The sequence below is a fragment of the Epinephelus fuscoguttatus genome, linkage group LG4, assembly GCF_011397635.1.
Source record: "Epinephelus fuscoguttatus linkage group LG4, E.fuscoguttatus.final_Chr_v1".
NCBI lineage: Eukaryota > Metazoa > Chordata > Actinopteri > Perciformes > Serranidae > Epinephelus > Epinephelus fuscoguttatus.
In genome coordinates, this window is record NC_064755.1 from 32,735,503 (window position 1) to 32,752,740 (window position 17,238).

At 40.5% G+C, this 17,238-nt stretch overlaps 1 protein-coding gene across 2 annotated transcripts in view; it reads right to left on the reverse strand.

The window, feature by feature from the left end:
* The window catches only part of tubgcp6 (tubulin, gamma complex associated protein 6), a 42,660-nt gene that overhangs the window by 12,399 nt on the left and 13,023 nt on the right, over positions 1 to 17,238 (reverse strand). The window contains exons 10-19 of one of the 2 annotated variants that reach the window (XM_049573255.1): positions 16,671 to 16,810; positions 13,394 to 13,543; positions 10,782 to 10,863; positions 10,238 to 10,326; positions 7,817 to 7,932; positions 5,580 to 5,718; positions 5,367 to 5,465; positions 4,203 to 5,258; positions 3,401 to 4,121; positions 2,379 to 2,540 (exon numbers count right to left, since the gene is read on the reverse strand). In XM_049573255.1, coding sequence (XP_049429212.1) covers positions 2,379 to 2,540; positions 3,401 to 4,121; positions 4,203 to 5,258; positions 5,367 to 5,465; positions 5,580 to 5,718; positions 7,817 to 7,932; positions 10,238 to 10,326; positions 10,782 to 10,863; positions 13,394 to 13,543; positions 16,671 to 16,810 — 2,754 coding nt within the window. Of the gene's footprint in view, positions 1 to 2,378; positions 2,541 to 3,400; positions 5,259 to 5,366; positions 5,466 to 5,579; positions 5,719 to 7,816; positions 7,933 to 10,237; positions 10,327 to 10,781; positions 10,864 to 13,393; positions 13,544 to 16,670; positions 16,811 to 17,238 lie in introns of both variants that reach the window. The other variant, XM_049573254.1, reaches the window with a different exon arrangement.

A 17,238-nucleotide genomic window follows, 5' to 3' on the forward strand; every position in this document is an offset into this window, starting at 1 on the left:
TCATCCACAGCAGTACATTGCTTAGTTTCTGTGTCAGTGCTCCTGTCTGCTTCTCCAAACTGGGAGCGTGCCCACTGTCGTCTACTGTAGGTAACACTGACTATAGCTAAGTACCTCATACAGCCCCACTTTAAAAAAATCCGAACCATGCCTTTCATTTAAATGATTTTAACTAAGTAGGGCTGAAACAATTAGTTTATAAGTTCAAATTAAATTAACAATTAGTCAATTATTATAATAATTGCCAATTAAATTTATCAGTGAAAACACCAGAAAATTCTGTTCCAGTTTCTCAAATGTTAAAAATCACTTGTTCTCTTAGTTTTCAATGATATTAAATTGAATATCTTTGGGTTTTTGGGCGCAGAAAAACAAGACATTTAAATACTTCTAAAATGTTATGAACTAAACAATTAATTCATACTGAAAATAATTGTTGTTGCAGCCCTAAAATGAGGTCTTAAAATGTGTTGATTTATCTTTTAAAAAGAGATGAATCAACACATCTCTAACACAATCTTAACAAAAAAAAAATAAAGCATCAGAGCTGCTCAGTGGATAGTCTTTACTGCAGGGTGATATCATCAAACAGCACTATACTGTAAGCTGTTTCAGTTATTTTGTCCACCTTCTATATTTATAGTTTCACTCCCTGAATAATTAGGGCTCCTGACTTTGATCAGTAGTGTGGAAGATGTATTCGGCTGACTGATTTCACAGAGACCCTGGAAGCTGGCATGAATAATAGCAGCGTGACACGCAGAGTGAAAAAGACAGGATATTACTTCAACGAGCCATGATGCATCCAACCCAAACATAAACCAGACGTAACACCCTTATGAAATATCACAGCTTTTTACACAACTTCTGTGCATGCTGATGGAGTAAATATTTAACAGCCTCTGGAAATGCATCACTCCTGTACATGTAAAAAAGGCTGGTTTTAATTTACATGAAGTAAGCGCTGTCGCTGTAAGGTGTATCATCTTCATTTCTCTGCAATTTGACGTGATGTTTTGCTCTATTTAACAAGATGTTTCATTTCTCATTAGGTTATTTCTGAGACATCAGGGAGTTAACAGGCCGCTCATACTGTACAACCATGTAGATATGCTCATATTCTTCAATTAAGACTACAGGCTACTATCAGAAGATCAGGGGAGCCCATTTCATTTTTTTTTCTCCAAGATTTGTACTGAAGGCTACAACCCTTTCTGTTAAAAAATTAATTGATTGGGCTTCGTTATAGGTGTTTAGTCTTACCCATTTTCAGTCCACAAGGAAAGGCAGTAGTTTTAGCAGAATTACTGTATTTAATCCCCTGCACTTTTTTGGTCATTTGCTACAGGCAGAAGCAGGACCATCAATTACAAGACAAAATTATTTCATTTTATTCTATTTATGAGCCAAAGAATAAAAAAGAATAAAGATTTAGCTTCTGCACTCTCTCACTGGAAAAAAATCCCATTACACTCACTAACATCTGGCTTTTGAAGTTAACAGGAAAGGTTACAATTGGCATTCACTTCTGGAACAAATGACTCTACAGTAGTCACGAGTATTAATCAGCTCCAGCTCTGATTGACAGTGATGTAAATATGATATGGACGCACTAATTTTAGCCACTTCGCCGCCACAAAATACCGTCCCATCTCTGTCCAAGCAGTGCTCAAACATCGTTCAAAATTCAGTTGGTACAGAGTTTGAGAAAGAGACTGAATAAGTAAGAGATATGAAAAAGAAGATATCACTAACATTTTCACTGGCCTCTATCTGCTTTCCTCTGTTTACTAAGCTAACGTCAAGTGCAACACATGAGGAAAAAAAAAACAAAAAAAACCATATAGGTATACTTGTCTACAGAACAACCTTGTACTTGGCTTTGGTCTACTGGCACTGGGAAAGCAGTCTTTCGCCTATTTTTAACAGGTTTTCTTGTGTTTAAAAAAGCCTGTCTTCATATGCTTCGGTGGAAAAAGGGCATTAAGGATACTGAAACTTATACAAAATGTGCACTACGAAAATTAAATAGTTTAGTTTGTGAAACTATTGATCATTAAGTTGTTATAGTTTGTTCTCTCACTGCCCTTAACTTCTTTAAGTCCGATCTAACAGGTTTGTTACTCTACATAACTCCTCTACAAAGTTAAAATGTGGAGTACCTCAAGGTTCTGTTTTGGATCCCCTTCCGTTTCCTATTCAGATGCTCCCTTTTGACAATTATTTGAACTTACTTTGTGTCTAGAGATGTAGTCTTACTGCCAACTTTCCCCTTAGCATGTTCAAAAAAGCTAAATATCTTAAACATCACATTGCCCCCATTAACTATGTGCCAGAGGAACCATTAATCTTTGGCCAGTCATCTGTTTTCAACGAACCCATTAGGTTGTAGCAGTCTTCATATTGTTCCACTTCGTACTGGGCACATAAAGCCAGGAGGTATTCCTGCTCAGACTTCTCTCCAGGGGACAAACCGAAGCCAGCTGGCCAGGACCCCGTGAACTCCACCAGCTGCTCACCAGGACTGTCCGACTCAGAACCTGAAGAGAGATGTAAAGCAATTACTTTAACACAGACAGAACATAATCTTCAATGACAATCCAGGCACATTTCTTAACACCAATGAGTCAGAGCAAAAATGTCAATATCATCTTTGCAGGTCTAAAAAAGATATTTAAGGGAAGCTTTGAATAAATATTGTACACAGGCTTAAAAAACATAAATCAAAGCCCTAAACCAGCATAAACCTCGGGCAACAGTTTGGATATCAAAGACGACATTTTTAAATGCCTCATTTTATGTCAAAATAAAATGATTCATCTGACTTATGAGGGGAGGGATTGTGGCTTTAAAGAGGGCTTATGACTATATATTTTATGTCTGTTCATAACCTTCAGTACTGCACTTCTTATTCTTTGAATCCCAACTGAAAACATACCAAACATTTATATAATATTTTGCTTTTAATAGAAGACAACCACAGTCTCCTGGTCCAAGCTACAGTCTCTAAAATACTGCATAGTGGAGAGAAAGAATTATTTTGGTTATATCAAGGAGAAGATTACAGCAATTGAACCACAATTGATAATGGAAGTATTTATGAAGAACTATGTGCTTAAGAGTAAAGCACTTGTCTTTTTTCTGTCTTCAATCAAATTAATTCTGTATTTCTACTTATCAAGATCATCTTCTCTATCTATGTGAGTTATTCTGTTGTATCTTGTTGATGCAAAATAAATAAATAAAAACTACAAGAGTAATGCAAATGTTACCCGAATCAATAAACTAAAAGACCATAACATCTTGTACTATCTCGAGCTCACTAAGTGGCACTTAAGTGTTCCCCTCGAAGTTGTGAGTCACATCTGAAGAATGTGCATCACTTAATATTATTCATTACCTTTACTATCTTCATTCTCTTCTGTCGTCTGCTGATTTATGATGCCTTTGCCTTTCACCACACACCCAACTCCAAGGGAAGAATCTGATGAGTGGCCATAAGTGCTGCCTGGGAGTGCAGAGGGTTGTCGCTCTGTCCCCAACACCACACAACCCACGCCCAGCGTTGAATCAGAGGAGTGGCCGTAGGCGCTGCCCGGTAATGGTGATGGAAGTGGTTCAGCTTTGGTCACAACACATCCGATGCCTAAAGTTGAGTCTGAAGAATGACCAAACGCACTTCCAGGTAGGGGAGAACGTTTGGGTTCTTCTCCTGAAACTACACACCCAACTGCCAATGCTGAGTCTGAGGAGTGACCGTAAGAGCTTCCAGGTAGAGTAGACAAGGCGGGTTCAACTCCAGACACCATACAGCCTGGCTGTAGCATGCAGTCTGAGGCATGCCCATGTTTACTCCAGCGAGGTCTTGCGTCAGGTATGTTAGACACAAACTCGCCCACTTTTATATTAGCATCCGAGGAGTGACCGTGGATGTTGGGAACAAGAAGTGGTGCCACAAAATCGGAGACATTTTCTCCAACTTTAATGTGGGCATCTGAACTGTGACCATGAATGTTGGGGGAGGGCAGAGGGGCAGCTACATCTGACACATGCTCACCAACTTTGATGTGGGCATCTGAGGCATGACCGTGGACATTTGGAACAGGAAGAGGAGCAACAAACTCTGAAACATTTTCGCCGACTTTAATGTGAGCATCAGATGAGTGACCGTGAACACTGGAGGAAGGTAGAGGAGCGACAACTTCTGAAACATGTTCTCCAATCTTGATGTGTGAATCTGAGGCATGACCATGGAAGTTAGGGGATGGAAGAGGAGCAGTTACCTCGGATACAAGCTCTCCAACCTTTATGTGGGCGTCAGAGGAATGTCCGTGGATGCTAGGTGAAGGCTGCTGGGCAACAGCTTCTGAAATCAGTTCACCTGCTTTTAGGTGTGCACTTGAGACATTAATGTTTGGCAAAGAAGTATTATCACCAGCTACATCTTGAGCATCTGTGCTGTGGTCTTGAGTGCTTGCATCAGGTGGATCAATCCCACCACGGTCAGTAAGACTTGTCACTGCTTTGTGATTACAGTTATCATTGCCTCCTTGCTCTGGTGTGGTTGACGGGGCAGCCACATTATTGTCTTTTGCAGCCTCAACAGATTTACCTTCTTCTTTAGTTTTTAAATTCCCTATTTCAGTCTTTTGTTCTGTCATAGATTCAACTTCCGTCTGCTTATTTTCTGCCACTGAGCTACTCCCATCTACTAGCTGCACAGAGACTTGAAAGGAATGTCCATCAACGCTTGCTTTAGATGTATTTTGGGGCTCCTCTGGGGTGTTTTGGCCTACAGGAAAGCTACATTTGGATGCCTGGCCAACAGTGCTGGCTGTAGGGAGACCATGTTGGACTTGAGAAATGTTTTCTCCTGTGGGGATGTGAGAAACAGAGGGGTGGTTCTGCATCAAGTCAGGCTGGACTGCAGGTCCCCAGCGAGGCCGTGGCTGGACTGAGGCTTGGCCCGTGATACCCTCGAGCGGACTAAAGGGGGCACTGAAGTCATAGTCTACTAACTGTGGAGTAGGACACACTACAGGTAGGTCAGAGCCGATCTCCTGTAGGGCCGCGTCCACCTGCTGACTGTCAGGATTTGGTGCCTTGGGGAGAAAATCATTGATGTCGATGTTCTCAGAGATGAGGGCAGGGTCCACTGTAGGTTGAGTGAGAGCGGGCGAAGAGGGGTCAGGTGGTGACGATACAACATCAGATTCTTGAGTCTCCACAGGCTGCTGCTCAGACGGATCCAGAGATCCCTATTAAGAGAAGAGAAATGAGAACGTCCACAACACACTATTCTGCAGAGCATAATTCAGTGAATAAAAATTGGGGATTAATGTTCAAAAACCAGTGTGTTGTCATACCAGAGTTGGTTGTGATGCAGTCTGTTGTACAGAGGGAACAGGTGGCAGTACTTCCATGGGAGGTCTCTCCTGGCCTAAAGGATATTTCTCTAGAATTGCCTGGAAAGAAGTCATGAGTGCTTTGCTTGAAACGTTTTCACTTACCTTAAATAATCTCTTTAATATCTCTTCCTTGTTCTCTGTGTTTGTTTTCTATGTTAATTTATGACAAACCTGAGTCTGTTGCCTGTCATGCATGAAGAACTGAGCCCGGGCTTCGTCAAGTCTCATTCGCTGCACCCGCCACATGGCCCGTCTCTCTCTGCGGGCTGCCTCCTCTGACAGACGGCTGTACTGAGCTATCAGCTCCTTCCTGCAATATGAGAGCAGTAACACACATGTAAATAATCACGCTGAGGGTTTCATCCAGAGCAAACTTTAGCAAGTGAATGTCTAGGAAAGGGTTTACGTCACGTAGAGCTGCAACTAACGATTATCTTCATCATCAATTAATCTGCTGTTTTTTTAATTGATTTATCAATGAATCCAGGGCGTCTACAGGTATAAGCAAATTAAAATTAAGACTTTTTAAGCCCTTTTAAATGGCACTTTAAATGACATCTAAGACCAAGCATGTGATGGAAATACGATGACAATACTCTGTGCTTGAGGCTGTACATGTGTGATTCCACCGCCTTAATCCCCACTGTCCCAAGTGTAACACACCTTCAACATACATCACAGTTTGCTTCGTAAGCAATGTCAGGCACTGGCTTAAACCACCACAAGCTACTGTTATTCTATAGCCATGTGTCAATACACTTGCATATCCAGTTCCCATAAACTAATACACACATTGGCTTGCAAGACTTTTGTTTAACGATGCAGATTCACTGTGTGATCTTTGTGCGAAGAGGGGACAAAAATTGGGGCACTGCGCACATCAAGGTGCGGTGTTGAATTTTGTTCACCCAGCAAATCGTTTCCTTCCTGTTAAAAAGGATGTTTCCAATAGTATTAACACCAGAAATTCTCACAGTGACCCATCAAACCTGACTTAGGGCTGCACAATTAATCAATATGTTATCGAAATTGCAAAACAGCCAAGTGCAATTTCCAAATTGCAGGAGCTGCAATTTTTTATAAAGGTCAAATATGTCTCAACATGCCTTTATAAATGAAGAATTGTGGTGCAGCAGAGACCTACAAATCATATTCCAGGCATCAGGGAACATGCTTGTTTGGTACAGGCCCCACAATAAGTCACATTATTAAAATTTGTATAGTTTTTTTTTTCTTTCCCCTCGGTGAAAAAATTATCATTAACACTAAAATAGCCACTCATCACAGTATCTGTCAAAATAATCGCAATATGACTGTTTTTGCATATTGTGCAACCCTAATCTGAATTTACAATTTAATATTTTTTAAGACCTTTTATAAGTAAATGTGTACTTTAGACACTATTTTAATATTATTTATGGACCCAAAACCATCTTGCAATCATTAAAAATGTCAATCATGATATCCTGTTGGGACACATGGTTGCTGGGCATCAAATATACAATCTCTAATTCACGAAAAAGTCCTTATTCCCCGTCAGGTTACTTTGCTCCAGTGAACTTCATATTCGTACTCAACTTACATAAAAAGGACAGGACAATATTAATATTCACTGCTCTTCCTAAACACAGATTGGCTGATGTGATTTTTGCAGACAAGTCTGATATTCCATCGTACTATAAATAATGTCTTATTTGAATACTGAATAATTTATATTTAAATCTGAGTGTAAATCATCCAGCAATCAGTGTTCTTTCTATTCTACGATGATAAGCTTTCATGTGCATGGCGCTCATGAGGGACTCTGATAAGCGTACTGGTCTGCAATAAGCCTGTGTGTGGATATGTGATTTCAGGCTCTGTGATGGCTCTGAATTCAATTTCGAGCAATTTCCAACACCAACTGTCAGACACTTTAATGGTTTATAATTGATTAATCAGTAAAGGCCTGTTAAATGTGAAATATACGTTTTGTTTTGTCTAAATGAAAGACTTATTATTCAGGATGTGCTGTGACAATATTGAACTAATAATACTGCAAGGTAGGAACGGTGAAAGAAGCCACTGTGAACTGATGAGGTGAAGAGAGGACAGGTGCAGGTCGACTGTGAGGTCCAACACCTCACAGAGCTAACAAACAACTTGAACCATCTTATTGAAATACTATTGTGCTCACATTACAGGCTCTAATCACTTTGCTCATTCTGCTGCATCATGGCATTATCCCAACTGCATGGAAAATCGGCACAAGCCCAGCTGCCGAAATATCCCACACAGATGGAACTGATGCCCCACCATGTTTGCACAGTCAGTTAATATATTCTACATCAAATAAAATCTTAACAGAGATTAATCAATCATCAATAAAACATTTACGCCTCTAGTCGCGGCTGTAAACGCAGTCAGACCTGGCTCTCTGCTCCAGTTGCTCCTCCAGGGCTTGTAGTCTCTTTTCTCTGTCCCTCAGCTCTCTGGCAAAGCTGAAGTCATCCTCCTCCTGCCTCTTCTTGGCTACACTTCGCCACTGGTGCCAGACACACACACACACACACACACACACACACACACACACACACACACAAATCAATGCTTTCAGCTTCTAAAATGGGTTGCAAAAGCTGTGGGTGGAGTGCATGAATCAAAATTTCTGTTTACATTATTCCCACCCAAAGAGACACTTCTGATCAGAGAGATGTGTCGATTTTTAAGCTCCTATAATCAATATTATTACAATATCTATGTATCAAATGATAATGTGAAAGGGGTCGCCTACAGTGATGAATCTGCAGCTCCCCTCAATTTTGTAGAGTTTCATAGCTAATTTTTAGCCAAGCAATAATCTGTGCCAATTACTGCAGTTCCTCTAATGGCCACATGAGGCTGGCTCCTACAGCGAGTCTATCCCCATACACCCCCATGTTAAAATGGCCGACATTACAGAAGAAATAAACATATTTACAGCCTGGCACAAAAAACTGTTTTGGTTTCTATAGCTAATTTCCACTTTGGTGACTTCACAGGGGGTGAATTTGTATACAACTCACCCTTTTACGTGTTATTAAGGTTAAAAGTTATGCATGAAGAAGACCTTGGTCACTTTACGTGAAAGGTGGGTGCCATCTGTCACAACCACGGTGACAACATTGGTTAGGTAATCTAGCCATGGCGTAAACCCAGATTCACAGAGTATAGTTGTAGCCATATCTGATGCTATTTTAGTGTGTAAAAGTTAACTGTATTTGTCTGGTGATTCCCAACTGGATGGTTGCATGTCCAGTCTGAATGGACTGCAAGTTTATATAAAACAAACATACAAAAAAAAAAAACACTTTGTTTTTCCAGCACAGAACTTGTATTTCAAAATACCGTTTCATGCTGTAGAGTAGAGAGCTTCTTGACAGACAGCAAACTAGCTCGACAACATGGCCAAAATCAAGTATGACGCTGAATAGATTAAACTACATGGACCTTGAACTAATGACTAAGGACCCTAAAGACCCTATAATGAGTCAGATGTTCAGTTTTTCTGGTAAGTTAACTTTGTTTTAATGGTTTTGAGCTTGGTTTTAACTAGCTAAAGTTAGCATTAGCATTATCACAGTTAACCATAGCCATAAATGCATTGTGCTAGCCAAGCTAGCAGCTAGCGTTAGGGTTAGCTCGAACCTCTCCTCAAAATTTGCCTTGTCACGATCATAACGTCATTGGCCTATCAGGGTGAGCAAAAATGATCAAGGTCATGCCCATATATTGCCCTTGTGTTTTTTACTTAACAATGTCACAAAAATTGTAACCGACATGATGCGAGGGAAAACAGCAGGGTTCCTCCGACCATTTTAAGACTTGATGCAGTGCCTAAGTGTTTTTTCACAGTGCCTAAGCTGAATGATTATAGATGTAATTTCTTGTCGAATTAAAAGTTTATTGCTCTTTGAAAGGGTGTACTTGTATTATTATGCTGTTTTTATCACTATATCAAAAAATGGGCTTTAAATGACAATAATATTGTTTATCACAATCATTTCTGGGACAACATATATCATCTGTCAAAAGTAGTTATGGTGAGAGGACTAGTCCAAACTTCCAAAAAACTCCAAGATGACGACTATCAAAATGCCAAACTTGAGGCTTTAGAACAGGAGTTCACACACAAATGGGTGAGGTCATGGTAGCCATGTCCATTATTTTATACAGTCTGTGCTTTTAGGTGTTTAGTTGTAGAGACTGCAACTTTATTGATTTAGTTCACTCTTATAGTGTCACACCTGGCCACAGCAAGCAGGTGTTTTCATCCAAAAAAAAAAAAAAAAAAAACACTCTAAAACCTAACCTAAAAACAGAGTTAGCAACCAGCTGATGAACATAGTGTAACATTTAACAGCTAAGGAGACAGATATTTCCCTCAGAAGTTAGTAGAGCCAACACATCTCCAAATTAATGATGTTGTTCTGAGATTCTTTGATGTGTAAATAGTAACTGTTTGCTAATAAGTTCCTGTATCAACTCAAAACGTAATTTGGTGCCACATCTTGTTTCCGTTGCCTAAAAATGGCCAAAAAATGTGTTGTTGCAGGTTTAACAGTGGATAATTATCAGAATACAGGGACTAAGAGACTGCCTTACTTTGGTCTCTCTCCCTCTAACACAACATCTTCTCTTACAGACACATAACACGACAACATCTTTTCTCACACATTTCTCGACACATGCATGCACAAACACATTTTTAAGTCTCTGCTGCTCTTACTCACACACATTTTTTTAGTCTCTCACACTCTCTCTCACACACACACACACACACACACACACACACACACACACACACCTACCTCTTGCTCCTGCTCCAGGTGTTGTTTCAGCTCCTCAAAACGCTCCCTCTTCTTGGCCTCCTCAGCCAGACGTTGTGACACCTGGCGCCCTACAGGAACCGAGAGAAATAACAGTGGGCTGCTTACTCCCCTCCACACAGAAAAGTACATAACATCTCTGTCTCTCCCACACGCACAAACACACCCCCAAACAATATCACCATCTGCCTCACGCAAACACACACAAGTATGCCAAGACACGCACAGAGCATCAGGCCAGACTTTTCGCCACACCTCCCAAACATTTTTTGGAGTAATAAATGATGTGAGGAGTTTGCTAAACTGTGCAAGCGATGATTAGATTTCACAGCCCATAGTGCTGTAAGCCATTCCTCATTGCTATTGCCCATGAGCACCTCTGCTGCTCTCCTGAGATGAAACTTTGGTAGTCAAGAGTCAAGAAACTGAGGGTTATATGGGGGGGTGCTTATACATCAAGCAGTATATAAAATTATACTTGCAGTGTATGTGTGTGTGTTTTTGTGTGTGCAGGTGTAACACTAACCACGGATGCTCTCCAGGGTTTTGGCTGCTGACTCTCTGACCTGATTGATCAGCTCCTGGCGTGCCTGCTCTGCTCGCTGGGCCTTACAATAGACAGACAAGAAATCATCATTAACAAAGATCTATCCAGCTGCCCTGTAGCTCACCTCTCCTCCTCCACACCTCTGCCAGTCAGCACTGCCAGCAGCACACACACGATATAGGTCATACACACCAGGTTGTTACACTAAATCAAGCAGCGTGCAAGCCCCAGACTTCAGCTGCATCATTATAATGACTCGCTGCTGAAACTCTCAGTACTTGAGGGGCAGTGTCACCATCATGGATCATGTTATGTAAAAAAAGAAACTCCCCTCTCCCTCTCTCTCCCTCCCTCTCTAAAGAGACAATATCGGTGTGATGACTTGTCTGCAGGTTTTTCTTCACTTCCTGAAGTCTAGGCTTCCCTTGACTTTTAAAAATCCATTAGCTAGCAGAGAGATAATCGTGTCCTAATCAACGTAATATACCATGTTGACTGCTATGTCTAACACATTCTTAAAGGGCTGCCCCCTACCAAACATTAGTCGACCAGAAAGGTCATTAGTCGGCAAGATTTCATTTGTCGCAGAAAAACAAACAAACAAACAAACAAACAAACGTGAAACTCTGTTAGGCGCTGCACCTCGTCAAAGTAAATCAAAACCTATATGACTGGACCATGTGGGAATTTGATTTGAAAGGACAGGACAGTTAGACAGGAGTCACATTACAAACTAATCACAGCCCACAGATATCTTTCCCTTCTTCTGTGTGAACGTGGAGAAGTTGATTATTTTAGTGCGGGTCTACCCAGAGCTTTACATCTGTCATCTGATGACAGGTCTACACACTCATAAAAAGCTTCTGAAGAAGATCAGCTCTGCACTCAGGATTTCAGGTAAATAGGCTATTCGCTGCTTGTTAAGGTTGCTTAGCAACCTTAGACACAGCCTGCTGTCGTGCTCTTGAAAGCTTGCACAAAAAAGGCACAAGAGTAGCGCCCAGTGCCTGACCTCACGTGTTCCAGGTGGTTAAAGACGCAGCATGTGTACGGCCCCTAATTTCCAGGGCTGGTACCTGCGGTTATTCCACAGGCTAGTTAATAACATGTCGGGCAGGAAATCCAAAGTGTGGGATCATTTTGAGAAGGTGAAGGACGAATCCAAGGTGATATGTAAACTCATCTTCATTGGTCGACCACTACTCTCTACATACAGACTCTACATTCAGTGAATGTAGAGTCTGTAGGCAAACCCCGGAGATCTTGCCTCCGGAAGAAGAGCGGAAGAGCCCTGGTTTCCAGTTGTAGGCTGTTTGTAGTCCACGTGATATTGACTAATCACGTTTGAGCCGGCTGCAGTTGTTGCCAGGTTAAACGGTCCATGCAGAGAACTAACAAGTGCTTTTCGCACTTCCGGTTCTCTCGTCTAAAAGTCAATACGTTTTTTGAATGGGATTTTGGTAAAATGCCTCAAATAAGGTCTGTGGTTAACAAAAGCTTAAGCAAGTTTCAGGTTTTGTTCTACGACATAAAACACGTCAGTAAATACCCTACTTGTGAATTTTGAAGCTTTTACGTATCGTAAAAAAGGCGGTTGCTAACAAGCTGCTCAATACGACTACAAACCCTGTCGGGGACAGTAAACGTCATCACCCCCGAACAGGCGAGAGTGCTTGTCAGTCTGCCATTACAGCTTTTTATTTAGCTTAAACAGTCAGATTTCCCCATTATACAATGTTTTTAAAATAAAGCGGCCGAAATCAGTCGAAAGCTCAGTGGCGGTGACGTTAAGAGTCACGCGATCGTGGAGTAGTCACGTAGTCCGTTAAAGCCTAACGTTACCTTTTTACTTCTGGCGATCGCATTTAAGCTTCAAATGCGGTATGAAAGGTGTTCATATGTGAAGATTATCTCACTAAACAAAACCTGTAAGTATCATAAACTTGTGTTAGCCACAGAGCTTATTTACTGACAAAAAAAAAAATATCACATTCACTTTCTCTTCCAGGAACCAGCGCGATGCTGGTTCCCGATGCTGTATTCGGCGTCTGCCGGAAGTCATACGCCGAATACAGTCGATTGGTTCCGAGAATGGTCGACCACAAACATGACGTATCATCTGAAACATGTCAGTAGCTACATGCCCATTAACCGACAACGTCATTAACAGGCGGCTCGCTCAGTGTGTGACGTGCACTTGTAGATAAAATAAAGGCCTATATTAATGAAGGTTCATTAGTACGGTTTTGTATTTCTCTGTAATGTAGCACAGTGTTAACAATGTTACTGATATTATTCTTTCTCACACCTTCAACTCAAACCATTGTGTTGCCCCGCCCAAAATATATAATTTAATAATTAAATTAATGCCATAAACATCCGGGCGACAAGTTGACTAATGGTTCTAAATGATGACTATTGGGGGCAGCCCTACATTCATATATCTTTCTTTATGGTAATCTGACCAAACCCCTTGTCAGATGTAACTGAGGAGAAGCAATATTACCATAAGTTTAGACAGCAGAAGAAAATGTGTAAATATCACAGGTAAGATGCTACTGTATGGGAACAACATGCATGCGTCTCAGTACTTGTTCTTCCCTGCTGATGGCGCTGTGCTTTGCAACCCTCTCCATGCGTCCACGGTACACAGCACAGTCCCTCTCAATCTCCTCCACCTCCCGGAGGGAAAATGTGACTGCAATGCGAGGAACCGGCAGCTCCGACCAGCAGATGTAGTGCTGTGGACACAATGAAAACAGGATGTTTGTACTAAAAAGGACGCTCATTGTTTTAAGTGTTGTGCTCTGTGATAGTAAAATGAATATCTTAGGGCTGCAGACAAAAAAAGACGTCTGAGAATGTCATCTTGGGCTTTGGGATAAAACACTGATCAACATTTTTCTGACCTTTTATACACCAAATGACTAACTGATTAAGAGAATTAAGAAAATAATCGACTAGGTTAATGAACAATGAAAATAACTGTTAGTTCCAACCCCAGTAAAAAGTGTCTATAGTATCATATTAGAGAAAGACACAGCAGAACATCTGGAATCAGCACATTTTTGGTGTTTTGGCTTGAAAAACAACAACCGGTTATCAAAACAGTTCATTTTCTGTTGATGAAATAATTTAACAAATTGTTAATGCTCCAGTACCTTTTGTAAAACATAAAGACATAAAGACATGAAGACGATACATTTTATCAGCTATAGAAGAAATCAATGTGCCTTGCAGTGTATTGTCTGGAAATTCTTCTGAATAACTAATTCCCACAGCTGATCCCACACAGTAAACCAGTAGTGCAGTGGGTGTTTTATTCAAAACTTCTGCCACAATGTACTTTTGTTCTAAAAATATGTCATCTCTAGCCACGTCAAACTGAGCGGATAGCCTTTGTTTGGCACATCAGCAACAATCTTTTCACTTTTGCAATGCATAATTTTACATGGTTAACTAAAGGTTAAATAAAATAAATGAAATAAATAAAAACATGTATTCATAGCCATCCTGCAGATTGTCCACGAATAACAGACCCCGACACTTGTGGAAATTAGCATATAGAGAAACACTGTAGTTACAGAATCCTAATTAGTCAGGAGCATGGGCTCCGCGGTTCAGGTCAGGTAGGTCGAGTTATAAAAAAACATAATGTGCCGTTGAATCAGTGAGCGAGTCACAGAGAAGAGAGGAAATTAAATACAATTAGATTACGTAAAAACTTCAGTGCTTCCATTTCCATTAGTCTGGCTAGATAATCTGGCTGTCATCATGCCAAGTGGGGCGTCCATTCATAAGAATACCTCTTAGGGTTTTATGCCGGTGATTTGCAGGCAGCAGTGCTAGAAATCACATGGAAACTCATGGTAATACATCGACTATATGTAGTGCACAATACCAATGGTTTCACCATATGGGCAACTCAGAGACATGCAATAACATCATGTAGATTTGAAATGGATTAGTCCATTGTTCAGGCAATATGTAAAACCAACCATCTGAAAATGGACACATAATGTTAGTCATTTTTAAATCATGAATGTCAAAAGCTTCAGCAAAAATCCTTCCTTTAAATTGTGACATTTTGCTGCACAATACTAATGGTTTGGTGTTTGATGTTTTGTAGAGTAAACAAGAAAAAAAGGCAGCTTAATGGATGACAAACATAATAGTTAGTTGTAACCCTATCATTATCTGATTCATGGAACCACTGATTTATTTCATGAACGATTAATTTGGCAATTTTCTTCTTGATTTACTAGTCATTTATTCTGTCTAAAAAAATAACAATAGACTGGAAAATGCTCATCATAACTTCTTAAATTCCAAGGTGTTGTCTTCATATGTCTTGTTTGTCTGACCAACGTTCCAAACCACCAAAATATTTAGTTTACACTCAGATTAAACACAGAAAAGCAGCAAAGTCTCACATTTTATGGGGGAAGGGTTCGCATTTTCAAAATATTTCACTGTAATTTTTCTGTATATTGACTGAACGATTAATCAAATAATTGTTTCAGCCCTCGATATATCATTTTAGCCCTGCCAAAAAAAAAGGAAAAAAATCAAGGATGCATGATATTGGATTTTTTGCTGATTGCCGATATGGCAATATCTAACATCTTATTTGGCTGATAACCAATAAAAATATCGATCATATCCACCTTTTTCCCCACCTAATTTTAGTGATCATCAAGTCTCTTCTGTAGTGGAGTTAACACCATATTATGCATGCATACTCTTATAGTGTAAGTAGTAAAGTAATAAAAAGCATGTTGGCTGATTCCATTAGTTGATTTTAAAGCCAATATCAGCCAACACCGATGATGTGCTGATATTATCGTGCATCCCAAGAAAATATATATCTGGCTTTTTATTTAAGCTGCGACCAGCTCTATAACTAGCTCTACCTCTGTTGGTTGGTTGGTTGGTTGGTTGGTCTGCAATTTGTTCCAAAAATATTTCCCCTATCCTTTGGCGGCCACAGTTTTCACCCTGGGAGGCTGAATTTGGCATGGAGGTCAAGTGTGTGTGTGTGCAGGAGTGTGGCTGTGTTCATGCCAACTGCCTAAAAGAGGTGGTGGTAAAAGGGGGATACATGTGCATACATGGTTATAGCTACTGCAATTGGCACTTGTTCTCTTATAGTATTCAAAACTTTATAGTCGTCAAGTATTTATGTTCACCTTGTTCCGCTTTGTCGTCCTTGTTTTTAGCTGCAAAGCTGAAAGTCCATTTTGTGTTTGTACACTGAAAGCAACATGAGCCCAAGGTCAAATTCCCTGTATGTGCCAAATGTGCTATACTTGGCACAAAAAAGCTGATTAGGATTTTACAAAGCTGGGCTCAAACTGGCAAAAGTCTGTCGTGACAGACAGTGAAACAGTTCAGAGTTCAAATGTCTGCAATAAATGATGAACACACCTCTGCTCCAGTGCCCCAAGAGAATTTATCACTATGGCGATGCATGTGTATTGATAATGTTTTGCAAGAGCGTGTGTCCCCATGTGTTGCTGTATTGATTCTTTGTCCCATCCCCTTTGGGTAGTATGGATTTCTAAATGGGCAGAGCATGTTGTGGCAGGTAGATAAGTGTGGATTTGGTGGATGGCAGAGTGGATCTGTGCTTTCCTTAGCCGCCACGTTACATTGAAACAGCAAGAAAAACAGATCAAATATGGTCGGGGATAATCTTAAGGTTTAACGTTTTATATGCCTAATTTATTCACCGCAAACAAAGATTCTCTTTGTGCTGAATAAATTAAGACTTCATTTAGGTTATATGCATTGATATCTTTACACAACATTCAGCTGCATAAAATCCTCCGTCTGCATACATGAATGTGTTAAATGTGCAAAACAAACCTGTGGGCAACAGATCTTGAGGAGGTTGATGGTCTTTCCACAGACGTAAACATCATTGGCAATGTGTCTCAGGAAGATGGGCACACAATCCTCCACGTCTTTTGAGATCAGAGTGTAGCCTTGGATCCAGAAGTGTTTGTCTACACAGATTCAAAGACACCTATTACATGCTGCTCTACAATTTAGACCGACTGGTTTTGCTGCTCCATTATGCCTCAGAAAACAATACAACACACTCACAACTTAAGTAAAAAAAATAAAAAAAATAGTAATAGTGGTGAAGTAATAGTCAGACTGCACTGGGCCTAAAACTTTTCCTTATTAGTATGACTTACGGGGCATGGCAAAACTCTGGTCGCTTGAATTAACACTTGGAAATTGTTAGCGCTTAGCTCAGTGATCCTAAGCAAAAAGCATAAGAGAACATGAATGCACTGAGCTTCCAGAGCTCTTTACAGAAAGCCTGCGGCTTGCCAAGAAAGCTTAGCCGCTGATTGCTTCCCTGGCCGACGGACTTCGAGGAGAACAATGACATTTGTGTGTCCTCCAAAAAGCAGGAGCGAGAAGT